Genomic DNA, 27279 nt, shown 5'->3' on the forward strand with positions numbered 1-27279 from the left:
AACCTTGCTGGGTGTTGATGTTCAGCCTTAACTTGTTGGCACTCAAAGCAGCTGGCCACAAATCTTGCGGCGTCCTTTTTCATCCCTTTTCAGAAATATAAAGGTTTGATGTCAGCAAGTAGTTTAGTTACTCCCGGATGTCCAAAGTAAGGTGCAGAGTGTACTTCTTTCAACACCAATTTTCTCAACTTGGAGGACTCAGGTATATACATCCTACCTTGGTATCTTAATAGTCCATCTGTTTCAAATCGGAGTCCTTCATACCTTGGATCTTGGTAATCTATTCGTAGAGCTTCTTTTACCTGCTGGTAAAATCTATCCCCTCCTAACAATTGTAGGACACGGTTCCTGAAATCTGTATGCACTGCAGTGATGGCATTGATATGGCGTCTACGACTCAATGCGTCTGCCACTCGGTTTTCTTTACCCTTGATGTAGCTGATCTCAAAATCCTAATCCGAGATTAGTTCTAACCATCATCTCTATCGTGCATTAAGATGGGGTTGAGTGAAAATATATTTCAATCCTTGGTGATTTGACCGAAGCTCGAATGGCTTGCCTAGCAAATAGTGACGCCACATTTGCAGAGCATGCACTATTGCTGTGAGCTCTAGATCATGCGATGCATAGTTTTGTTCATAATTTTTAAGCTTCTTGGACTCATAGGCAATTACTTGTCCTTTTTGCATTAGGACTCCGCCTAGTCCTTCCCCTCAAGCATCAATCACTACTAAGAATTGGTCATCTAGATCTGGCACTTTTAGAACTGGTACCGTGGTCAATTTCTCTTTAAGGAGTACAAAAGCCACCTGGCATTTTTCAGATCACTCAAACCTTTTGCCCTTCCTCTGCAATGATGTGACGGGGTGTGCAATGCGCGAAAAGTTCATTACGAATTTCCTGTAATACCCAACTAACCCCATGAAGCTTCTAACTTAATGCACATTCCTTGGAGTTGGCCACTCAAAAATGGCTTTAATCTTTGCTAGATCTACTGCTATTCCCTTGGCGGAGATAATATGCCCTAGGTATTGTACTTCCTTTTGAAAGAAAGTACACTTAGATAATTTTCCATATAATTTGTTTTCCTGCAAGCACTGTAAAACAAACTGCAAATGCCGCAAGTGTTCTTCTTCATTCTTGGAGTATATTAAAATGCCATCTAAGAACACCAAGACGAATTTGTCTAGGCAATCGTGAAATATGCTGTTCATTAAGTTCATGAAAGTAGTCGGGGCATTGGTGAGCCCAAATGGTAGAACTGTGAACTCGTAATGTCCATAACGAGTTCTGAAAGCAGTTTTATGGATATCCTCATCCTTCAACCTCAACTGGTGATACCCTGATCGCAAATCGATCTTGGAGAAGACCGCTGCTCCACTCATTTGATCAAATAAATCATCAATGCGAGGTAGAGGATACTTGTTTCAGATTGTCAGCTTATTCACCATTCTGTAATCAATGCATAGTCGAAGAGTACGATCCTTCTTTTTGACAGATTATTGGTGCCTGTTGTGCATTGTTTACACACGCCCCTATTTTAGGGGACCCCGTCCTTTATTTTAGTTTGCCCACATGAGAGAGAGGAGGTCCCAACTATGCAGAATTTCGTTTCTCACATCCTTTGTAAGCCATTGGAATACCTTCAATATCTCCGAGCGTCGCACGTTTTTGTAAAATTGCCGAGTTTTTGCCCCCAAAATGCCCGAATTTTAGGGCAAAGTGGGGGGCGTTTAGAAGAACATCTTGCATTTCTCATAAATGGCCCAAAATTGGCAAACAACTCGAAAATTTATAGAGCAAGCATTTTAACTTAAACTTCAACAAGTTCCAAATCGTGCCATTTTGACTCCATAAGCTGAAAAGCTTCAAAATGTAAATCGCGCAAAGAGGTCTTTTGACCGAAAATGAACAAAATATAAAACTCGCGCTATTCGACCAGGTAAGATGAGATTCACCAAGAGGGGAAGGGCATACAAAGTTTAAAGCACACATTTCGACCTAAGGACCCAAAATGCATAGGAAGGACGTTGAAATAGAGGGATAACATTGCGCTATTTCACCTAGTAAGCCAAATTTCATAAAGGGGAAGCATTCATAGCAAATCCCTCAAACACTCATAAAACCCGAAATTCGTAAACAAGGAAGTCTCGCGAAAGAGCCTAAAAGGTCGAAAATCTAAAAATCGTGCCAAAAGACCAAATTGTCCGAATTTCATAAGGGGGGGGGGCATTTTAACTAAAAATCGCGCATTCTACAAAAATCCGAGTTGCAAAGCATGAGAAAATTGCACAATTCTGTCAAAGGGCCGAAATTCATTAAAGAAGTGGACTAATAGGCAAAATTCGGGCCCTGTGAACGTTTCATGAGAAGCCAAAAAGAAAATCGCCCATTTGGAGGAAAGCATCCGAAGTTTCATACGTTTAAACAAAAAATCGCACATGTAAGGTCAAATGCCCGAAATCGCTTTCATATCGTTTTAAAACTTAAAAAAATCCAATGCTATAAAGAGATCGCGCAAATCATCCGAGACTGTCAAATTGCGTAGAAAGCCCGAGCTTAACATCAGGGTGAAAGGCGATTAGAAAAAGTCGTGCATTTTGACCAAAGTGGCCGATGTTTTTTATTAAAAAAAGGGTTTGAAATTAGATGCCAAAAGGTAAAAATCGCTCATCTTAATTAAGAGGCCTGAAAATTTAGAGTTTGGCAAAAGATCTATTTTTTTTGCAAGAGGAGTCGCACATTTAGTTGAAAATGGCCGAGTTTTAACCAAGGGGTAAGTTAGGCATTAAAGAGCAAGGCGTTTAAGCTTAGTGAGAAGGCTTCGAGTGTAAAATAAAGTTTGCTCATTTAGTTTGAAATGGGCGATTTTTATTACAAAGGGAGAGGTCTAAAACTTGAAATAGAAAATTCGCACAGAAGGACTAAATTGCTAGACCAAAATCGCATAAAACCTTCAAAATGTCCGAAATTCATAAAAGCAAAATTATTAAAATAAAATCGCTCTCTCTAAGATTAGTCTCGCAAAGTGCGAATTCGCTCGAAGTTTGGGGGGGAATTATATCTTTTACAGAGAAAATTAAAGTCGCCATTAAGACCTTCAAACCCTAATTTCGCAAGGGACGTTTGAAAGATAAATATATTTGTTAAAATAATTTATTTATTTTAAAAAAAATGATTAATCCAAGTTAAAATTGATTGTTTGCAGGACGACGTCGAGAAGAGCTAAAGCGAAAACCTAAACGCAGATTGAAGACTTGATCATGATCAAAGCCAGGAAAGCAAAGATGCAGAGCGCAAGATGAAAACACCAAGCATGGGGAAGCACGTCATCACCACGAACCACAAAGTTGAAGTCCACCAGCCAAATTGAAGACAAAAGAACATATAGAATGCTACCAAATATGCATTCTCAGAAGGATACACAACTGGAAGAAATTCCAAAAATTCAGTTTCTAAAAACTGATTGTTTATTGCAAAAAGACACCTGCCTATGGGCCCCACCTAATGTATTTTAAATAAAAGGGACACAGATCAGTTATGTCCAACTACCTAATTGACCAGATTAAAGCCAAACAGTTGTAGGTAGTTGGAAATGTGGTTGGGTGGATAGCTGAGAATTGAGTAGGCATGAGTTAAAGTTGCCAGGCTTCTAGAAGGCAGATTAGGGCCCTTGGATGCAGTCAATCCTGACCATCGATTCAAATTTGTAAAATTTATAAAAGGCAGGATACCTCTCATTGTAAAGGGTTAGAGTTTTGGTAGAGGGTTAGACAGTTAGATTTTTAGAGTTAGATTGTTAGAAGGTTACAATTTAGATTATTAGGAATAGAGTAGAACTGCCGCATAAATTGTTGTAATGACAGCTAAAGCAAATATATGAACATTGAAATATGGTGTTTGTTGTCTTTGTTTTTTTCTGTTTGCATGGTTTCCTTCAGCAGGTTTAGATAGATTCTATCTAGTGTGCAGGTATTTGATGGATTCGGGTTGATACCATTGGGGATATGTTGATTGTGCATCCCTGTGTATGGTTAGTTTGAGCCTTTGAAATTGTGCTTAGTTCAATTGCAGGTGTCCCTCTGAGCTGCGCCAAAGTTGGGTGCTTAGGCATGCACCTGTAGTCTGAAAATCTTCCAAGTCCCCTTGAAGATTGCACCGTTCTTGTGAGGTTGTGAGTTATTCTGGCCAAGCAGGGATTGGTTATGTCAAATCCATCTACGCGCATACCAGTCTTGTTAATCTTAGGATTCCTAACCCTTCTCCTCTGCTTTTATTTCGCAGTTTGAGAATCGTAGTAGATGTAATCTCCCCTTCTCAATGATGTACTTTTAGTGGTCCATTGGCCTATTCCTGAGACCCGTAGGCTATGTGGAATGAAGAATTAGGGTTTCAAACATTGATGAGGTGAGAACTTACTATTTTTAGTAAGTTAGGGGGTTGGCTGTGTTGATGATACTGTCCTACAGAGCTTTTCATGCTCTGTCACTGGGTGCGAAGATCATGCTTTTCGGGGCAGTAGTTCATGACTTACTATTTTTAGTAAGTGGCAGTATGGAGTATTTCTATTTTTGGCAGTGGACAAGGTCCTGGTCTTGTAGCAGTTCTTTGGTCTTCTTCACTCTGCTTCATCTTGGTTTCTGTTAATGATCAATATGAGAGTCATAAGTAATTTAATTAAATATTATATCCTTGTCAAAGGTTTAATATTTAAATATTTGCAGTTGCTGATTAATTGTGGCGATGACTTAGGAAAAATAACTAATTAATATTCATTTGATTATCTCCAAAGTTAGAGGGCAAATTTGTGGTGGCCATTTAGGAGATTAAACATCTTTGGTCTAATGTTTAATATTGCAACAAAGACGCCACCATGAGGAAGTTCGAACTTGCCTAGGAAAGGTAAGTAGGCGCCAAGTTAGTGGAGAGACATAAGGCGAAATGAAGTGAATTTGAATGAAGTTTGGCGCCATTTGCATTTGGGGAGGCGTGGAGTTATAAATATGTGCCTTGGGCTCTCATTCTGGACATCTTGAAAATTTGCATTGTTATGCTGTCGGATTGGCGTCAAAACTTTGAGGCTTCGGAGTGCGGCTCCCTAGTGCTTTTTGGTTTTGTACTTGAAATATAGTACCTAGCTGTGTGTTGTAATCTACCATACTTTCAGTGCATATCTTAGTCTTTTTGGTGTTTAGAGTGATTTTTGGATTTGCTGGTTTCCCTGTGGCTGAAGCACGTTTTTGATCACACCTCTCTGCCTGAGTGTCTGGTCATTCTGGGTATCGGGTCATTCATCCTTCCGGCTGTTGGCGATTCACACTATAAGTTTGTGGCACCTTTCATTGAGTATTGAATTTATTAAAGCAAATCGAAATTCCTTAGCTAGGCGTGGGGTTTTGAAGGTGCATTGGGATGCATGCCAAATAATGTGGGGGGTTTTGATAGCTTACTTTTGGTTTGTCTTCATCGTTGTTGGTCTAGTGCTGGTTTAGGATTGATTTTGGGTGAATTGGGTGAGTATTGAGAGAGATGAGTGATTTAGTGGGTTTATAGGCTGCTGGTTATGCATTTCCAGCCTGCAGTTTTGATGTTAGCAGAGTTTCATGATTATTATCTTTTATGTTCAGCATTATTTTTCTACTCTCACTCTCTCTGTTATTGTAAGGTTAAGTAGTAGTACTACTAACCCATTCTGGATTGTAATCTCTCATCTCGCTGAAAAGTGCAAGAGGTTGGCTTGCCGCCTACATCAGTTAAATTGCAATTCAGTCCTCTCGCTACATAAGCGGTCGAGTGATGATTGGTTGTAATGGTCCTCCCGCTGCATAAGCGGTCGAGTTGAGTATTTTGTAATTTAGTCCTCCTGTTGAAAGATTGCAGTTGAGTGATTTGTGTTTGTTGTATGGTTCTCTTGGCTGGTTCACCGCCAAGTCTCTTGCTTCTCGCTGGATAAGCGGAAGGGGCTGGCTTGCCGCCTAGTATTGAATTTACTTTATCATTTCAGCAGATTTGTGATCTAACGATCCCCTCTTCACCGTATGCTCTCACCTTCTCACATTGGGCACTTGGTGATCAGAAAGTGGAAGGGTTGCATTTTTAGCAAGCTTTGAGTTTATGCTTTCTAACCTTAACGGGTATATGTTGGTTGATGATTCTTATTGGTCTTAAAAAACCAAAAAAACAAATATCCGGGATACTACAGCAGACCAGCTTGTTGCAAAACGTAAGTCACCTTGTGTTCCCAGGAAAACACATCAACCGTTGAGCTATCTTGCAGTCATAAACTGACATTTGGAAACTTGAGGTTGTCCCCATTGATCAATTAAAAACAACATTAGGGATTCCTTACACAAGAGAGGATAGGATACTCAACGAGTAAATTCTATTATGCGTTGGCCAGATAGAGTTGTAGCGATACGACTTTAGACACGTCAACAGTGCCCCCCATGGCGACACACTAGGTCTTATCAAACCTTTGTCTAGAAGTTTCTGAAGCTGAGCCTTTAACTCCATCAACTCAACAATTGTCATATGATAAGGAGCTTTGGATATTGGAGCTGCCCCTGGTACCAGTTTGATGCAGAAATCGAATATCCTTTTTGGTGGTAAACCAGGCACTTCTTCTAGAAATACATCTTAATAATCTCAGAGGTAAGGGTATTTCACTTCGAAAGGCTCTTCTGGTTCCTCATCCTCAACAAACTCTTCTGCATGATGATTACAATTTTTATACATCATCATGTCATCTTGATACTTGACATCCTTTGTTTCATTGATTTCATCCATTTTAACTGCAAACACCTGACATCCTTTCTTTTTGCTTCGCCTTAACTGCATGGTAGAATGTTGCCGCAACCTGATTTCCCATTGGATTCCTTGCAATAATACCTTGTTGCCATAATCATCTTGACACTCAACTACCTTGTCAAAACAATTGACCTTTGCCCTATGCTGCCCCAACCACTTCATACCTAAAATGACATCATATGTGCCTAGTGGTGCTACAAACAGGTCAACTTCAGTGGTGAAGTTTGTAAAATCTATTCTTGCCCCAAATAGGCATTGCTTTACCTGAGCTCTTGATGGGTTGGCATATTCTACAGTCCATGAGTAAGCCATATAGCCAGCTCTCCTAGGAAACTTACTAAGCAGTTTTGGTGAAATAAAATTCTCAGTGGCTCCTGTATCAATGAATATAGTAATAGGGATACCATACAAAGTACCTAGAGTCTCCATCGGTGTGAACTGATACTCAGCTTGACGGTTATCAACCGTTGCATGAATTCTCTGTTGGAATACTGTCTGCTGAGGTGGCAGTGGGTTTCTCTGTTGTTGCCCTCCTTGTGGTTTAGTTGGGCATTGGTTGGCGTAATGATTGCCACCACTATTAAAGCAACCTCTTGGCAGTCCTTTCTTTTCTGATTTGTTGTTGTTTCCCCCATTGTCTCTCCTGGTTTTATCAAAGCCTTTTTTATCTCCTTTGTTGTTTTGCTGACCTCCTTTGTACCCCTTGCTGACCTCCTTTGTACCTCCTTTGTAAGCCTTTTCTATCTCGATGTAAGGGAGTGATGGCTTTGTTACCCAACATCAGGTTGGAAGGATTGTGGTTGACAAATTGTGGTAAGGTTGGTCATATCTGTTAATGCATGGTAGCTTATGCAAGATAAGATCTTCCTAACCTTCCTTGTTCTGTTATTTATCTACATGCTTCATGTCTGATTTATATTGCATATGATTATCGGGCTTAATTATATCGAGCATATTTGTTATCGGGTTTAATGAATACACCGCTTCATTTGGCATTAACATTGGTTAACAAATGCACCGGTTGGATTATATTCATCGTGCACTTTGAATCATCGGTGTTTATATGAACCGATTCATTAAATTGATCAGTCATTATATTATGATATTACAATATGCTATCGGGGGTTTTTGAACCGATAATCAGCATTGTGTTAATGGTATAATTGTAAAGGCACCGATCAATGGGTGCATTGATCGGTCATGCCTAAAAAGGCATGACCGGTCAATTGGTGACCGGTCAATACACCAATTGACTGGTTGCCTAAATGATATATATGCCAATTGAATTCATTTGGAGAAGACATAGAAAATATTAAATGATCTCTCTCCTTCAGACCTGCTGATAAAAATCAGAATTATTGTACATTGACATAATTCCTCATATCCATATATAGCATTCATAGTTCATAACTTGTTCTTTAATTAAAATTGAAATAACTTTACATGGTATCAGAGCCAAGGTAATCGAACCTAAGGCTATTCAATTTTGATAAAATTCAAGGACTAAGTTACAAACTACATCACATTTCCATAATGGCCAACGCTATCAGATTCGAAGATAGACTCGGAGGTAGCGAAGATTTTTCAGCTTGGAAGTTTAGAATCAAAATGATTTTAAGAGAAAACAAAGTTGATTCATATGTCCAAACTGAAAGTGCACAACCAGAAGATGAAACCGAGAAATCCACATGGATCGAGGGAAATGATAAGGCTATTAAAATAATAGTGGATGGGGTAAGAAATAATATAATGCCCATCATTAGAAAGCAGGAGACGGCTTATAAAATGTTCAAGGCACTTGAAAGGACATTTGAGATATCAAATGCAAGTCGTACTCTGGCATTAAAACGAGAGATCAACCATATCAGTATGAACAAAGGGGAGACAATTAACTCCTACTTCATGAGGATATCAAGCCTAAGAGATGACCTAGCTTCCCTTGGATACGACATCCAAAGCAAAGAGTTAACACTCATTGCTCTAGATGGATTGCCTAGTGGATGGAACACATTCGTCCAAGGCATCAGTGCTAGGTCCAAATATCCTAAGTTTGAAAGACTAAGAGATGACTGTCTATAAGAAGAATCCAGATTGAACAAGGTAGGAATAAAACAGAAGAATATAGATGAAGACTTGCAAGTCCTAAATACAAACATCAATAAGAAGTACAAAAAGAAGCAATTCAGGAAAAGAAAAGCTAAACAAGGCAAGAACACTTCTAAGAAAAACCTATCACATGTTCAATGTTATAGGTGTGACAAATTCGGACACTATGTTGCAAACTGTCTAGAGAAAGGGAAGCAAGCCACATTTGCAAAAGTGAGGAAATCTAGAAGAGAAAATGACTCCGAGAACTATGTCCTCTACTCAGCACTTACAAGCCATGCTTCAAACAAATCTAACTCATGGGTGATCGACAGTGGTTCATCCAGACACATCACCGGCTTTAGAGAAATGCTAGACTCCATGATAGAGAAAGATGATGAGGAAGTAACCATCGGAGACGATTCTTCACATCCAGTCAGAGGAATTGGAACTTGCACCATCAAACTGAAGACAGGCATGTCACTACGACTTGAAGAAGTACCATATGTTCCAGGCATCAAAAGAAATCTAATCTCCATATCAGCACTAGAAGATCAAGGATACAGAGTGACCTTCATGGAAAACAAGGTGTTGGCTTGGCCAAAGAGATCCTCCATCAAAGACGCTAAGGTCATTGGTCGAAGACAAGGCTATTTGTATGAGCTATGTACAGAGCCTAATCTAGCATTGATCCATGAAGCAACTAATGCAAATGAAGTATGGCACAGGAGATTAGGCCATCTGAATTATAGAGCTTTGTCAACCATGGGAAACCTTGTCACAGGTCTACCTAAGTTGAAGCAATATCATTCAGAGGCATGCAAAGGGTGTGCCTTAGGTAAAAATACCAAAAATGCATTTCAGAATAGTACTAGGAAAACTAGCAAAGTTTTGGAGTTAATTCATTCTGATGTATGTGGACCTATGTCCGTACCCTCGCTAGGGGGATTTTTGTACTATGTAATTTTTGTTGATGACTACTCTAGGAAGACGTGGATCTACTTTCTGAAATGTAAAGAATCAGAAGAGATCCTAAGTAGGTTTAAAGAGTTTAAAACATTAACATAAAATCTCTCTGAAAACAAAATTAAAACCTTAAGAACTGACAATGGGGGGGAATACACATCAGGACTATTTAAAGACTTTTGTAAAAATTCTGGGATTAAGAGGGAGTTGACAATACCTTATAATCCACAACAAAATGGAGTAGCTGAAAGGAAAAATAGGACCATAGTAGAAGCTGCCAAAGCCATGATACTAGATCAAAATCTAAACTTGAACCTTTGGGCAGAAGCAACTAACACTGCTGTGTACATACAAAATAGATGTCCTCATTCACACCTTGAAGATAAAACTCCTGAGGAAGTCTTTACCAAGACAAAACTAGATATCAGCCATCTTAGGATATTTGGGTGTTCGGTCTATATTCATGTACCTAAAGAGAAAAGACTAAAGCTAGAACCCTCTGGAAAAAGGGAAATACTTGTAGGATACAGTGAAACTTCTAAAGCCTACAGAATCTATGTACAAGGGCAGAGAAATATTGAACTCAGTAGGGATGTAATCTTCGAAGAAGATTTAGCCTTCAAAAGGGCCCAAAATACAATAGAACCTGAAATTCATAATCCTACTCCTAACCTAGAAGAAGAACCTACTCCTGAGCTTCAGAGGGAGTATCTTGAGGAAACTATAAGTGAAACACAAGACCCACCTATACATAATCGCAAGAAAAGACCACTATGGGCCACCAAAACTATAGCAGAAGCTCAAAAGTTCGTTGCTCCTTGGGGAACCTTCAGGGAAAGCAAGAGGCCTAATAAATTCATCAACTATGTTGCACTTATGAATGATCTCTCTAACGCTGAACCTAACAATGTTTCAGATGCACTCAAACATCAAGTATGGATAGATGCCATGACTGAAGAATATCAGTCCATTATGAAGAATGATGTTTGGGAGATTGTTCCTAGGCCAACCAAGAAGTCTGTCGTGTCTTCTAAATGGTTGTTTAAAATCAAGCATGCTGCAGATGGCAGTATTGAAAAACACAAGGCCAGATTTGTAGCTAGAGGGTTCTCACAGAAGGAAGGAATAGATTACGAAGAAACATTTGCACCTGTTGCCAGGTACACATCAGTAAGAGCTATCCTAGCCATTGCAGCAGCAAAGGGGTGGAAGGTACATCAGATGGATGTTAAGACAACATTCCTAAATGGCGAGATCGTAGAAGTCTACTTAGAGCAACCTGAAGGGTTTGAAATTCATGATGCAAAGTCTCATGTGTGTAGACTCAAGAAAGCTCTTTATGGGCTCAAACAAGCTCCCAGAGTTTGGTATGAAAGAATTGACACCTATCTCTCAAAGCTGGGTTTCTCTAAGAATGATGCAGATCCTAATCTCTACCTCAAAAGAAATAAAGGTGATATGTTAATATTAATTTTATATGTTGATGACTTATTAATTACAGGAGATGATCACCTAATAGATCAATGCAAGAAAGATCTATCCACAAAATTTGATATGAAAGACTTGGGGCTTCTTCATTACTTCCTAGGATTGGAAGTATGGCAGAATTCTGATAATATTGTACTGAACCAAGGGAAGTACACCTTGGACATATTGACAAGATTTGGAATGCTAAACTGCAGACCCATGACCTCTCCTATGGAAACCAACTTCCATAAACTTAAAGAAGCAGCAGCAGAATCAAGACCTACTGACCCCACTCAATACAGGCAGATGATTGGTTCCCTGATGTATCTAGTAAATACAAGGCCAGATATCTGCTATGCTGTTAATGCCTTAAGTCAGTTCATGTGTGAACCTAAGGAGATACACCTGGTTGCAGTAAAGCATATAATGAGATATCTACAAGGTACCCTAAAGCTTGGTCTTAAATATGAAAAGGTTGACATAGATCTACATGGATTTACAGATTCAGATTGGGTTGACAGTGTGACTGACAGAAAGAGCACTTCAGGGTGCTGCTTCAGTTTAGGGTCAGCCATGATATCCTGGATCAGCATAAAACAATCTTCAGTAGCTCAGAGTTCCACAGAGGCTGAATATATTGCAGCTTCAATGGCTGCCCGAGAAGCAGTATGGCTAAGGAAATTGCTCGTGGGATTATTTGGAGAACCTATGAAACCTATAGTCATTCAGTGTGATAATCAAAGCTGTATAAAACTCTCTATAAATCCAGTATTTCATGACAGGTCCAAACATATTGAGATTCCATATCACTATGTACGAGATATGGTTGACAGGAATGTGATAAAGTTAGAATATGTGTGTACAGGAGATCAGACTGCAGATATTCTGACCAAACCACTTTCCAGAGTGAAAGTTGATCACTTCAGAAAGGGTTTAGGTATGATAGAAAGGTAATCTGCTTTGTAATCTATACTTACATATATTTAAGATGTTTAAGGTGTAAACTTCTTTGTCATGTTTGGACTATCTCTTGGCTTCTTGCCACCTGTGTTCATATCTAAGAGGTGACGATCTCTCAGATATTGAACACTTGTATGTAGACATCATAAGGTGATGATCTTATGATAGTCAAACCAGTAATCATGTTGGATCACTGGTAAGTCATGGATGTGCCATGACTATGTTGTGATACAACATTTGTACAAATGTTATTGCATTATCACAACTTGGATATGATGAGAACTTAAGCACTTCTCATATGGTTATCCTTGTATTGCGTGTTAGGCAATACTGATATCACGTGTAGGTGATATCTCAACCATTGATCATGTTGGATCTCTGGTAAGTCATGGATGTGCCATGACTATGTTGTGATAAACATTTATAAATGTTATTGCACTTATCACAACTTGGATATGATGAGAAACTAACCTTTCTCATAGACTTATCCTTAAGTATTGCGTGACTTATCCTTAAGTATTGCGTGTTAGGCAATACTGATATCATGTGTTAGGTGATATCTTGATGAATCTTACAGATCACATGTTTTGGTGATTTCTCACATGATCTGGTGATGATTCTCTTACTTTTATCACATGTTAAAATAATACTTTATGTCACATGCTCAAGTGATGTTCTTCTATTTTGTATCATATGTCTTGATGGTACTTCTCATGTATAAATGATTTTTGCTGACTGACATTATCTTATTTATGAAAAGGAAATGTGATGCAGGCTGCCTCATCTATCTTCCAAAGATAAGAGGGAGTGTTAATGCATGGTAGCTTATGCAAGATAAGATCTTCCTAACCTTCCTTGTTCTGTTATTTATCTACATGCTTCATGTCTGATTTATATTGCATATGATTATCGGGCTTAATTATATCGAGCATATTTGTTATCTGGTTTAATGAATACACCGCTTCATTTGGCATTAACATTGGTTAACAAATGCACCGGTTGGATTATATTCATCGTGCACTTTGAATCATCGGTGTTTATATGAACCGATTCATTAAATTGATCAGTCATTATATTATGATATTACAATATGCTATCGGGGGTTTTTGAACCGATAATCAGCATTGTGTTAATGGTATAATTGTGACCGATCAATGGGTGCATTGATCGGTCATGCCTAAAAGGCATGACCGGTCAATACACCAATTGACTGGTTGCCTAAATGATATATATGCCAATTGAATTCATTTGGAGAAGACATAGAAAATATTAAATGATCTCTCTCCTTCAGACCTGCAGATAAAAATCAGAATTATTATACATTGACATAATTCCTCATATCCATATATAGCATTCATAGTTCATAACTTGTTCTTTAATTAAAATTGAAATAACTTTACAATATCAAGAAGTTTTGTAGAACCAAGGAGGGTCTAGCAGGTTCATGTCCCAGAGCCTTCTGAAGAGAAGGGGGCAGCCTTCTATATATTCATGGCCAAAAGACCTGCAGATTATCTCAAGTCTTTGATAGGGTAGTTAGTAGGATGACCATTATGGGAGGGTATTAAAATAATAATGTAATGTTTCTAATGGTCATCTTAGTTAGTTTAGTTTCCTTTCTGTCTTTCATGTTTCTATGAAAGATCCTTGATGGATCCCCTTGCTGATCTGCTGTAATTTTTAAAATAATAAACTATATTTTCCTGTGATTTTTGCTTATGGTCTTACAGAATAGAGAGAAGTTGCAGAATGTTTGGTTTCCTTTTTGTATTTTTGAATATTTATGCAAGTAATGAATAAAGAACAGCAAATAAGGAAGGAAACTGAAACAAGTAAGAACATTCAATTAAATCAGAATTGATACAAATCGTACCAGGCAGATTTCTGATTTATAATATCCAAATTATTCCCTACGCACTGGGAATGTGCTTACATCCAATAATGGCGCCAACTGAAGGGTAGATGATGAACACAAACCAAGAACACCAACTATGGCTGAATGAAAGTCTTCACCACTTCCAGCGTATAGTGTACCTGCTGTAATGGTGGCATCAAGTTGAAACAATCATGCCCCAGCTGGGAAATTCAACCACCTTGTTGAAACCCTTACCAAGCAATCTGAATCTCCACAAGGAATAGCGCATACACTCTGACCAATAATGCCAATGCTAAAAGAATCCACTACCAATCAATAGTTGAGGGCTACGTACCAGCTAGTACCAATCATGGGGTTTGCGTCCCAGATTGAAGAATTGCTCTACCAGAGCAATATCGCACCAAACAAGTTTTCAATATGTAAAAGATAATGAGAAATTAGGTTTCCTTCTCCTTATATCTCTTTCCTTCCAAATCGAACCCTAAAGATATATGAAAAGTGCGCTTTAATATAAAGTCATATTTCCCAATATTGGGCGCCCAAGTATAGAAAAAACACCACTTTTTCAATATAAAATAACTCCAAGCGCCAAAAGGACCTTGGCAAGTAAAAATCATTTAGAAAAGTTCAAGACCTTTCCAACGAGCTATAACACATGGGCATACGAATCCATATGAAGCCAAAAACCCCTTATTACTCCGAAATGGCTATAGACATAGCCTTATTTAAAATATTAAAATGCTAACTTAGGAAATATTTAAATATATTAAAAATATAACCCAAATAGCTACAGAAAGCTCGAAACACACCAAAAGCCTGAAACTAAACCTGTCACCTGTCTGTGATTGATGTCGGAAATCATGGATCAACTGGTAGTCTCATCCCTAAAATCTAGGGATGCTCCTAGAAAGTAGGAAACACACCCAAATCTCCTGAAACTGAAACCATCTGAAAGGTCATGAATAAGCTCACGACTGGCAACTGTCACGACATCCTAAAATTTAGGGATATCCCCTAAAATCTAGGAACTGCTCCAAACCGGCTCCAAACTGCCTGTAAAGCCAAAATCCAGTCACTATATGCACTGAATGAGTCCCAATCAACCTTTGCTAGCCCACGAGACTCCAATGATAGGCCAACTCCTCCGTCTCTGATGTCCACTTTAGAAAGGGGACATGACATTCTATTCTTGATCGTTTCCATTATGGAAAGATCGCCTTGTATTCTCTATTTAAGGAGTTTTTCGTCTCCTTTTGTTATTATCATTTTAATCAATAATATTTACATCCTTTCCTATAGCTGTATGTAGTGATAGAATTGCCAATAAATGAAAAAGGTAACAACTGTATGTTGCCATTCAACATGGGCATGTTTTCATCCCATAGTTGTATCTGGTCATTTAACAACTATAAATTTTCTTTATATAGTTTCAAAAAATTGGCTGTAAATGACCCTTTTTTTGGAAAAAAACTAATTGTTTAAGGAAAAAGATTAAGAAGGGGGATGTATCCTTGTTTTCCCTAGAGGATAGTGGATGGGTACATGGGGTTGTAGGGTAGGGGTGCCCCCAAGTATCATAGGATTTGAGATAGATATACACAAACACATTCCTAAGTGTTTTTTGGCCATCCCTGTTTGCACCACATTTCAGGGATGCCTCAAAAATATTCCCGATGCCTTGCCTGTTTGTCATTGCAAACCGGAAACATTTCCGAAATGTCCCCTTTTCAGAGAGGGTGGCAGGGGATGCTTGGCAATCATAGGGACGTCTGTGACATCCTCAACTGTCTTGGCCCTTGGGGACAACTGGATGTCTCTTGACAGCCTGGGCAGATTCAAACAAAGAAACAAAAACAAGGAAGTTTACTTTGAACCAGGTGACTTAGAGGTCTGTTTATGATTGATATGTCCATCACATAACGATATAATTATAAATGCATCATTGTTCATCTTAGGACTATCACAGTTTTGATTTTTTTGATACAAGTTTGGGAAAATGAGTCTAGGGCCAACAACTCCAAGAAGCATTATTATTCATTTTCTTCACCCTAATGTTACACCTTACTCTTAAGGGTATAATTTCACTATTTTACTAAGCTTCCACTGTTTTTAAGTATATAGGGCTTTGGGCTGCTACATATATCTGCATAACAGATTCTAAGGGAGTTCCTATGAAGGTTAGGTTAGTGTAGATGTTGTAAATGAACTCGTTTAGCTAAAATATAACCTCTTCATTGTGCTGATTGAAAAATAATATTCATTTAATAATTTCATGTGATGTATAATGATTCCATAGCTTGTGTTTGTAGAAAATAAACTTAAAGCATATATATTGTACTTCGATGATTGTACTGGCATCATTGTTGTTGATATACAATGTATGTTGAATGCAAGACATAAAATTATGTATAGGAAAATAAGCTATAAATTTGTGGGTTTCAAAGTGGTTAGAATGAAATTGTGAATTTTTTTGATGATGGTGCAGGAGCACCCGGGCAGATAAGCAATGAGCACCAGCCAAAAATAGTTTCCTGTCTTTGTGTTTTGGTTTCGGTTGGCATCTCTAACCAGTCTTCAGAGTTTCATTATCTTCCGTTGCTCCTGAACTGAAATTTGCAATTTGCGTTCTGACTTAGCGATAAATGTCAGTCCATTTAGAAATGGTTTAAAGTAGAAAACCATTGCTAGGCTGAATTACAGATCTGCATCTAGACAGTCTCCATCAATGGTCGATGAATGAATGTTCCTCCTTTACCAAAGAATTGAATTTGTACATGCCGTCCTATGATAAACAATCTTATCAAGGCGAAGTTGAGAGTTTGTGTCCCAAACTGCTCTCCATTAAAATTTTGAACTACAGAATGTATGATAGCTCTATGTTTTCTGATCTAGATTATATCCAAAATGCAATTTTATGTGAGCCATAAGTAAAACTTGAGCTACAGTTATATATCTTTGACATTGGATTTAACAAATGTTCGATAATCTTTATTCAGTGGAAAAGATCGTAAAGCAAATGAAATTGGCAGGTGTAAGCCAAATTCCACGGCCATTGCCAGCATCCTCTCGGTTGGTGAACAACAAAGAACCGAACCAATGCAATTTCCATGTGTCTAAAATGGCAGTAGAAGCGCAGGGAAAACAAAAGGCATTCCTTGAAAGAAGCTGTTGAAAGAATGTGAGAAGCTTGTATTTTTGAGAAGTGAGAGGTCATGGGAAGAAGGGAAGGAGTATCTGCATGTAAGAAGGCAAAGAAGAGACATATACAGATGAACAGGAGGAAAACTGAAGTGATTGTAGGGGATAATGAAGGACAAAAGACATTGGCAAAGTGGAAGCCAATAAGTCATGATAGTTCACATAGGCATCAAAATGAATCGATACAATCACAATGCGATATAAAAAGAGAGAGGCACGGTGGGAGGTGCAGTAGCATTGGCCCAAGAAGGCGATAGTGAGGGCTGTGAACTATGGGTGATAGCGACCCAAGAAGTAGGGGTTAGTGTGTGTGTTTGTGTACAAAAAGTAGCAGCCAAGAAAAGGTGTATGAAGGGTTGTGCAGGACAGAATGAAGTGTGGTTAGCATTGTGTGTGGGGAATGCTGCCAAGAGGGGGAAAATGTGTGTGAGTACCCTGTGGTAAAAATAATAAGAGCTACAGAGAAGTGTGAAACTGAGAAGTCTTTGTTACAGAGATTTGTTTGTGAGTTTGAGAGAGGCCAATGGAAGGTCCAATTTGTGAAATGTATGTTTGCAGTTTTGATGATTAAATTTATTCTTTGTTGCAATCTGAGTTTTGAAATTAAGAGCAGAGAGTCTTTGTTCTGTTTTTGTGTTTGAGTTTGAGTTTGTAGGCAGGAGAGTTTGTCTTGCATCAGATGATCTATAGAATTACTAACTAGGCATAGTTCATATCAGTTAGGTAAGACCCCCCTTGCTGGAAGTAAGACCTCCCTTGCTGGAATATAGGTTGAACTATGAGTACCTCTTATTACCATATATGGTTAATTTTCGAAATTTTCATCATTGAGATGTCCCCTTGTGATATATATGCATATGTGCCACCTTTGAGCTATTCTTTTTGGCTACCTCCAAATATTGCATATTCTCATAGACCTCTCAAACCTGCTCATCTTCCCACTTGCATTTGACTTGATTTTATTTATCATGTCAGTTGTATATGCATATAATTACATAATTGATGCATTTTAGGTTGTACAATGACTTTCAAAGAGTCATTAGGAAATCATCATTCTTAAGATGCAAATGGAGAATAATAAAAAATTATAGTTCAGGGAAAAGCTATAATTATGGGGTATTGAGCTTTAACAATACCCTTAAGAGGTTGAAGCCTCAAGGTAAACTCATCATTTACCCCTTGTGCTGATTTATTGGTGACTCGCTCTCTAGAGTGATGGTGATCATCAAAAGTCGCTAACTATGGTTGGACAGGTAAGTGGAAATTGTGGTTCTCCTAAGCCTTCTTCCAATGGGAAATTTGAATCATGAGCTTCTTACCGTTAGCCACTTTAGGCCTTTGGTCTTTTTTTTCGTACTTGTTATATATCCACATTGATAATGAAAGAAATGAAATTTGTTAATTTTGTCCTTCAATCCTTGTGAATTCTCAATGCAGCTCTAATTTAATGTAATATGCTTCTATAATGAATATGATGAATGCCTTATATATGAATAATTTAAATTTCCTATATTTATAAAATTTTCCCTTTTTTTCACTTGCTATCCTGGAAAAGCATTTCGTTGCATCCCTGTCTTGGGAACAACTGTGGAATATAGGCAAAATACAAACTACTGCTCATTTAAAAAATTCCAACATTGCAAGAAGGGTTGTTGGCTAATGCGGAGATTACGATATCTAAGGAAGAGACCACAAAATTCTCGAGTTCAAGAGGAATAGAAATTGTGTTTAAATACAATTATAAACTATTGAGAATTTTCCTTCTAATAAATAAGGAAATAAAACTGAAAGTCAAAAAAAAAAATTCTTTAACAAGCCTTCTAATTAATGAGGAACTTTTTCATAGATATATCTGATCTTGTATGTCCAACATCTTTGAGTCCCTTGAATTATAAGTTTACCTGTTTGGCTTGGATCATCGACTAAAGACATTCATTTTGTGTGGCTGAATAAGAATGCAGAACTATTTGCTACCGAATGAAGTAAATTAATTCTTGGTTTTCTTTTTTAGTAGATGCAGTGATATGCATATTTGGAGAAGTTACTAAAAACATTTCTTACTTAAAGATGTGTCCTCTGTAATTGCAATGAATTCATAGTTCATCACTGGACACTAGAAAGAACAAAAAATCATAATAATATCATGCTTTTACCTTGATGATGTTTACAACTTAGTGATCCAAAAGATAAATGTTTATGTAACAGGCTTTGGTGTTGATGCATAGATTCTTTGGTGCTTCCCTCATTTTTTTCTTTATACTGTACTCCGCATCATCAATGACACCATCACATTACTTTGCTAAGGTAAGACAGACATGTCAGTATGCAACAACAAATTTCTTGTGTTTTTTGGCTCATTACTGTTGTGAATGAACTGCCACTGTTAGGAATTGGAGTATATAACTCAGTCTTATAAGTTAAATCAATTTTACTGCTATCCAGGGTGTATCACGATGGCCACTCTCATATGATACAAAGCAAAAGGCCAGTGGAGAAAACATAAATTTTTTATATTCTAAAAGTTTGGAGAGCCAGGGGTGGTGTTATATGTCACTAAGAATAAGTTTCTTCCTCTGGGTAAATTTCTCTATTTTCAGTATTGTTATGCATGAAAGTGAGCATATTATGGGTATGTTGGAAAGGCTAGAAAATATTTCCTAGACCGTAAATTTCTCAAGGTTGGCTTGGCATATAGATTATATTACAATCATAGTCATCAATAAACCCCAGTAGAGGGATGAGAACCGTGTACTTAAAACCATATTTTTGCATAATATAGCCACACACATATTCATTTACTCTGGTACCCTTCTTTGATACTCTATCCCAATGTTTCAAGGTGACTATGATTGCAATACATCAAATAAGTAATGGTGTAATGACCTTATATTTGTAATTTCAGGTTGCACTTTTGAATCTTGTCTCTATCTCAGCCACATGGGCTCGTGTAATAGATTCAATGAACAGTGAGGTATGTATTGCATGCTCTTTTAAGTTTCAATTTTCTATTTTTCCTTTAACCAATGTTACTAACGACATTTGCTATTTCTAATATTGTGTCTTATTATGTTCAATATACATTCAGTCAGGCTCTAGATTGATAGGATTCGTGGGTGCTGGTGCTACTCTGGGGCAACTCTGTGGATCATTGCTTGCAGTTGCAATGGCTCAATTAGGACCTTGTATATATCCATCTCTCTTTTATGTGCACATGTTACCAAAGGCATAGGATATTTGTACAGTTTAGGGTTAATATTGCTTCAATAACAGTTCAATCTTCTCCGTTCTTGTAGATTTGCTCCTGTTTGCTGCTTTATTGATGGAGTTGGCTGCACGGTCCTCAATTGGTATTGGTCAAGATGAAACCCATGAACCTCAAGAATTATCTTCAACAAGGTTAGTAGCATTTTTTCTGAGCTTTGTGTGCCCTGCTTGAATGCCATTTTATTCAGTTTTTTCAAATGCTGTCATTGCCTGAAATTAAGACAGTAATCTAAGTCAATAATTAATAGAATATTAAAATATGTTAATTTTAGTATTAATGCTCATTCAGTGTATATTCTATTTTAGACAGATCATCTTCGATCTTCTCAGCAGTTTCTTATTAGAAACTTGCTATTCTTGTAAATAGCTTGTATTATTTATGAGCGTTTTTGCTCATTCTGATTATTCAATCAATTCTTTGAAATCCATTGCGTGTCTCGCATTGTTTTATGGTATCAGAGCTACAGGAGGAATTTTTTCGAAAATTTTTTAATCCTAATTTCCAATTAGTGGAAATTTTCGAAATTATTTTTTGAAAAAAACTTATCAAAGTTTTTTTTGGCTTCTGGGGCGGAATCGTCGTTTTTCGACCTGCAGGTTCGTCGTTTTTCGGCAACCTCTGTCTGCAGGGTCGTTGTGCGTCGTCGCGACCTGTGTTCGCGCAGGGAGGGTCGTCGTTTTTTTTCTTCGGCGTCGCGTTTTACCGCCCCCATGACCTGTGTTCGGGACCTGCAAGGGTTGTCGCGTTGACGCGACCTGTGTGCGACGTCGCGGACACACTCCAGCGCCGCCTCCATCGCCCCCGTGACCTGCAACCCGCGCGACCTGTGACCTGTTCGCGTCGTTCACCTGCGACCTGTTCGGTGATCTGCGACCTGTTCGGCTCTGTGCACGTCTGCAGGCTTCGGCGTCGTCACTTCCAGCGGCGCCACCTGCAACTCGTCATTCTCTGCAAACAATGGCGCCCACGATCTCTGCAAACTTCGATTGAGGTGTTTACCTCCAGTTTTTATCGAAATTCCTTTTTTCTTGCAGATTTGTGGTGGGTTTTTCAAACCCTAATCTGGGTTGTTGTCTGTCTTTTTTGGGTACCTCGATTTTCGTGCCTCGATTTTCGAGACTGCGGATTCAGATTCTGACAGGAGAATCCTTCTGGGTTTTTTGCACGCATTTCTGGGCTGTCTTTGGATTTTTCTGGGTCAGCCAGGAAATTTTTTTGGGAAACGTACAAATGGCTTCTCTCACCAATCTGATGTTAGAAGGCAGTCAACGCTTTAATGGTCACAACTACAACATCTGGAAACAGCGTATGTTGACCATTTTTGAATATAGGCGTCTTGACCAGCTTGTTTTGGGCAAAGAGCTCAGTCCTGGTACACCTGGTGCAGATCAAGATAAGTTTGATGAACGCAATCGGGAGGCAGTCATGCTTCTCAAACTCTCAGTAACTGATGATTAGTTACCACAGATTCCTTCCGGCAAGACAACTTCTGACATCTGGAAGCATCTGAAGGAATTGCATGAGACATCCGACAAGAGCCGAGCATTCTTTCTGAAGAATCAGTTGTTCTCCATTATGATGGACGAACGTATGTCCTTACAGGAGCACCTCACGAGGATTAAGGACATTCGAGATCAACTCGAAGCTATTGGTCGGACTATGGAGGAAGAAGACATGGTTGTAATCACTTTAAAAAGTCTTCCGAAATCGTATGAACACTTCATTGAAACCCTCAATATTACTTCCACTAATGTTGATCTGAAGTTTTCAGAATTGTGCACCAAACTTCTACAGCAGGATCGCTGGAAACAGCAATTTGGTAGTGGTACTACATCAGCCTCCTCGGAAAATGCCTTCACAGCTCAATCCTTTCAGAAGGATAAAGGCAAATTTCAGTCCTCTCAGTCTTCTCAGCAGAAAGGCTCTTCTCAGACACAGGATGGAGCTAAGAAGAAGAATGTGCAGTGCAATTACTGTCACAAGTACGGCCATATGAAGAAAGATTGCCGTCAGAGGCTCGCTTCTGAACAAAAGAAGCAGGGAGGGTCACACCAGAAGGCGCATGTTGCTAAACATTCCGAGCAGAAAGAGTCTGCCTTTTATGCCTTTATGGCTAAGAGGTCTTCAGATCATGCCAGGTCTTCTGCTTGGTACATCGACTCTGGTGCATCACGTCACTTTTCTCATCGGCGTGACTGGTTTACAGACTTCTCACCTTTCAGTGATTCCATTGTATTTGGTGGAGGTGAGGAGTATACAGTTGTTGGCAGAGGCACTGTTCAGATACAGTCTGGTGGCAGGACTCTCATTTTTTTGAATGTGTACTATGTTCCTGGAATGGAACTTAATCTGCTCTCTGTCAGCCAGATTATGAGGAATTCTCCTCAATTGGATGTGGTGTTCAGTGCTCACAAGTGCTCCATCATTGATCGGGAGACTCGTCTTACTGTTGCTGTTGGTCTAGAGGATCATGGCCTATATAGGCTTCTTGACATTGGTGATTCTCCTGAAGTGGCTCTGGCAGCTCGTGTTTCTCCTCTTAGCACTTTGTGGCATCAGAGATATGGACATCTCAACATTCAGTATCTCTCTCAGCTATCTCGGGAGGGACTTGTTTCAGGGTTACCTAATATTCAGACTCAGCATCTTGGAGTATGTGGCGCCTGTCAAGCTGGCAAACAGCATCGGACTTCATTTCCACATGGAAAGTCTTGGCGCGCATCTAAGGTACTTCAATTACTTCATGCTGATATTTGTGGTCCTATGAATACATCTTCTGTTACTGGTTGCAAATATTTTTTGCTTATTGTAGATGATTTTAGTAGAAAGATGTGGGTGTACTTTCTTAAATATAAATCAGATGTATTTAGTATCTTTCAGAAGTTTAAGTCCTTTGTTGAAAAAGAGTCTGGACATAGTATCATTACTCTTAGGACAGATAACGGGGGGGGATTTTGTTCTTCTGCATTCTCCAACTTCTGTGATACCCATGGCATCAAATGCCAGTTGACTACACCCTACACTCCTCAGCAAAACAGTGTTGTCGAGCATCGCAATCGTACGGTTGTTGAGATGGCTCGCTCTATGTTACAACACAGGAGTGTTCCGAACAAGTATTGGGCTGAAGCAGTCTTTACTGCTGTCTACCTTCTTAACCGCTCTCCTACTCAGGCTGTTAAGGGGAAGACTCCAGAAGAGGTTTGGTCTGGTCGGAAGCCTCAGATCAGCCACCTGAAGGTTTTTGGCTCTGTTGCCTATGTTTGGATTCCAGATGCTAAGCGCTCCAAGTTGGATTCCAAAAGTCACAAACTCATGATGACAGGATACAGTGATCACCATAAGGCCTACAGACTGATAGATATAGACACTGACCGTCTTATCTTCAGTCGTGATGTTGTATTTGATGAAGACAGAGGATTCTTTCAGTCCCCTTCTTCTGAGCAGAGTTCTGAGGATCAGCCTCACAGTGTTCTTATTCCATTAGGTTCGCCTGATGGGAGGGATGATGCAGAATCTATTTTTGATGATGCACTACCTGAGTTCCCTCCGGAGAATAATCCTCCTCCTACTGCTCCTGTTCCTGATCCTGAGCCTCTTCCAGCTCCTCCAGATGTTCGCACTTCTACTCTCCGGCCTAAATGGTGGGCCAAGACCATTGGTGATCTCAGGGATACTGAGCTCATTGAGGGTAGAACCTCTCGTAATAAGAGTAAACAGCAGCATACAGTCAATTTTGCTCTCATGGCTAACATACACAGTGTTTTTGAGCCTCAGACATATTCAGAGGCTAAAGGTATACCTGAGTGGGAACAGGCTATGGAAGCTGAGTTCCAGAGTCTTCAGAAGAATCACACTTGGGCCCTTTTTGATCTTCCTTCAGGGAAGAAGCCCATTAGCTGCAAATGGGTGTACAAAGTAAAATACAAAGCTGATGGAACCTTAGACAAGTATAAGGCTCGTCTTGTTGCTCGTGGGTTCTCACAGAAAGAAGGCATTGACTACGAGGAGACTTTTGCTCCTACAGCCAAAATGAGTACCATACGGCTCGTTCTTGCCTTGGCAGCCCAGTTCAGTTGGAAAGTCCATCAGATGGACGTCAAGAGTGCTTTTTTGAATGGTGACTTACAGGAAGAAGTCTACATAACGCAACCCCCAGGATTCAAGGTTGCTGGTCAAGAACAGAAGGTCTGTAGATTAGTCAAAGCACTCTATGGTCTGAAACAAGCTCCTCGGGCTTGGTACATGAAAATTGATAAGTACCTGACAGATCATGGCTTTCAACGGAGTCCATCTGATGCAAACCTGTATATCAAGCATACTAGTAATGATATTCTGTTTGTGGTTGTCTATGTGGATGACTTAATCATTACTGGCAGTTCAGCACATTTGATCACTGGGATCAAACAGGATTTGTGCCGCACCTTTGATATGACAGATTTGGGACTTCTACATTACTGCTTAGGAGTTGAAGTCTGGCAGACTGAGACCAGTATCTTTCTCTCTCAGTCCAAGTATGCCAGAAGTCTTGTGGATAGGTTCAGAATGCAGGATTGCAAACCTGCCTCTACTCCTATGGAACCCGGGCTCAAACTTTCAGCTCAGTCATCCTCACCAGTTGTGGATGAATCTCTGTTCAGGCAACTAGTGGGCAGCCTCATCTATCTTACTGCCACTAGACCTGACATCAGTTTTGCAGTGAGCTACATTTCATGCTTCATGACAGCTCCCAAGGCTGATCATTGGTTAGCAGCGAAGCGTGTGCTGCGTTATGTGAGTGGCACTCCTAATTATGGACTTCTGTACACTCCGAGTTCTGATCCTATACTCAGTGGTTACACAGATTCTGACTGGGCAGGTTCGGTTGATGACCGTAAGTCTACAGCAGGGTATGTGTTTAGTTTGGGATCTGGTGCTGTCACATGGACTAGTAAGAAGCAGCAGGCTGTGGCTCTCTCCTCGACAGAAGCAGAGTATCGGGGAGCAGTTAAGGCATCTTGTGAGGCGGTTTGGCTTCGACGAATGCTTGCGGATATGCATGTCTCCCAGGCAGGTCCTACTCCCTTGTTCTGTGATAATCAGGGAGTGCTCAAACTCGCCAAGAATCCAGTCTTCCATGAAAGAACCAAGCATGTGGAAACACATTGTCACTATATTCGACAGCTGGTTGAAGAAGGATCCATCCAGTTGCTGTATGTTCCTACCTCGGAGCAGCCAGCAGACATCTTCACCAAGCCCCTTGGTCCTGATAAATTTGTAAAATTCAGGGGGTCTATAGGTGTAGTTAATAGATTGAGCATTAAGGGAGGATAATAGAATATTAAAATATGTTAATTTTAGTATTAATGCTCATTCAGTGTATATTCTATTTTAGACAGATCATCTTCGATCTTCTCAGCAGTTTCTTATTAGAAACTTGCTATTCTTGTAAATAGCTTGTATTATTTATGAGCGTTTTTGCTCATTCTGATTATTCAATCAATTCTTTGAAATCCATTGCGTGTCTCGCATTGTTTTAATAATTCTGGTGATAAGACCTGGCTTCTACCATTTTAGATTTCTATAGTTTCACATCAGATGCACTGTCTACTTTACTATTAAAAAAAAAAAAGAAACTATCTATTGAATAAAGAAAACAGAAAAAAGTTATTGTCTACTGTTTGAAGCTGAACATACATATATGTGACATTTCCAAGTATACATGGAGACAATAGAATGAAGTCCTTGGAAAATAAGGGTACCCAGGGATGAAATTATACACAAATGGGGATACACCATAAACCACAAAAAAAACCAAAAACATTGTTTTTGGTGTGGTCATAGATTGAAATAGTAGGAAAAAGAAACCTGCACTGCCACCATCCTAAACTGTTGACAAGCCAGAATTTAAAGGGGAGTCTTTGGGCATGCCCCTTCCCATTAAAAACATGGAACTGACAACTTAAAAAACAAACAATACTAATAATAATAATTATCAGCCAGCCTTGCTGTAAAACCAACATTGCAACATTGTTCCTTGATGTCCATGAACTGTTACTCTAACCTCTACCAATAGTCGCAGTCCTGACTCCAGCACCAAATGCTCCATAAAGGGGTAGGTGACAAAGTGAAGGTAAAGATTGTGTAACATAGGCCAATGGTGATATCCACATCCTTAAAATATTTGAATTTTGGAGCTGCCTTCATGGGATAGGTTCCCGAGGATCTGATTTGGAAGGATCAGCCACCACAAAAGGAGAATTTTTCACTTCTTCCTTTAACTACATACTCATTAATTTTCAACTCTCAACCGCCATTTTGGGATTGTGTTAGTGTCATGGGGCTAAGGTCGTCTAAACTTATACATGAGGGGTTGGCTGGCACAGGGCATTTGCCTTTAAACATCGAGGAGGTAAGTGATCTTTAATAACTAGTAAATACTATACTATAGGTTTGATGGCATCCACGATAGATTCTCACATTCAACCGGTGAGCATGGAGAGAGCCTTTAATCCAGGCCTGGTTAAACTTGGTAATGGCCACAGCATTGTTGGATAAGGAGTGTTTGGCTCAAGCGTAACTGGTCATCTGGAATGCAAACAGGAACAGGGAAATACTAGCGGCCAGACAGGTTCGAGGGTCTTCAGCTAAGCCAAAACGCCAAGCTTTTTGAGAATTT

The 27279-nt window shown here is 39.2% G+C and overlaps 1 protein-coding gene across 4 annotated transcripts in view; it reads left to right on the forward strand.

Moving 5' to 3' along the window:
- LOC131034280 (uncharacterized) overlaps positions 1-27279 on the forward strand; it is a 104552-nt gene that overhangs the window by 35274 nt on the left and 41999 nt on the right. For 3 of the 4 annotated variants that reach the window (XM_057965725.2, XM_057965724.2, XM_057965727.2), the window contains 5 exons: positions 19565-19663; positions 19802-19936; positions 20262-20330; positions 20445-20541; positions 20653-20755. In XM_057965725.2, the coding sequence (XP_057821708.1) occupies positions 19565-19663; positions 19802-19936; positions 20262-20330; positions 20445-20541; positions 20653-20755 (503 nt within the window). The remainder of the gene's footprint in view (positions 1-19564; positions 19664-19801; positions 19937-20261; positions 20331-20444; positions 20542-20652; positions 20756-27279) is intronic. The other variant, XM_057965726.2, reaches the window with a different exon arrangement.

The sequence above is a fragment of the Cryptomeria japonica genome, chromosome 3 (assembly GCF_030272615.1).
Source record: "Cryptomeria japonica chromosome 3, Sugi_1.0, whole genome shotgun sequence".
Classification (NCBI taxonomy): Eukaryota; Viridiplantae; Streptophyta; class Pinopsida; order Cupressales; family Cupressaceae; genus Cryptomeria; species Cryptomeria japonica.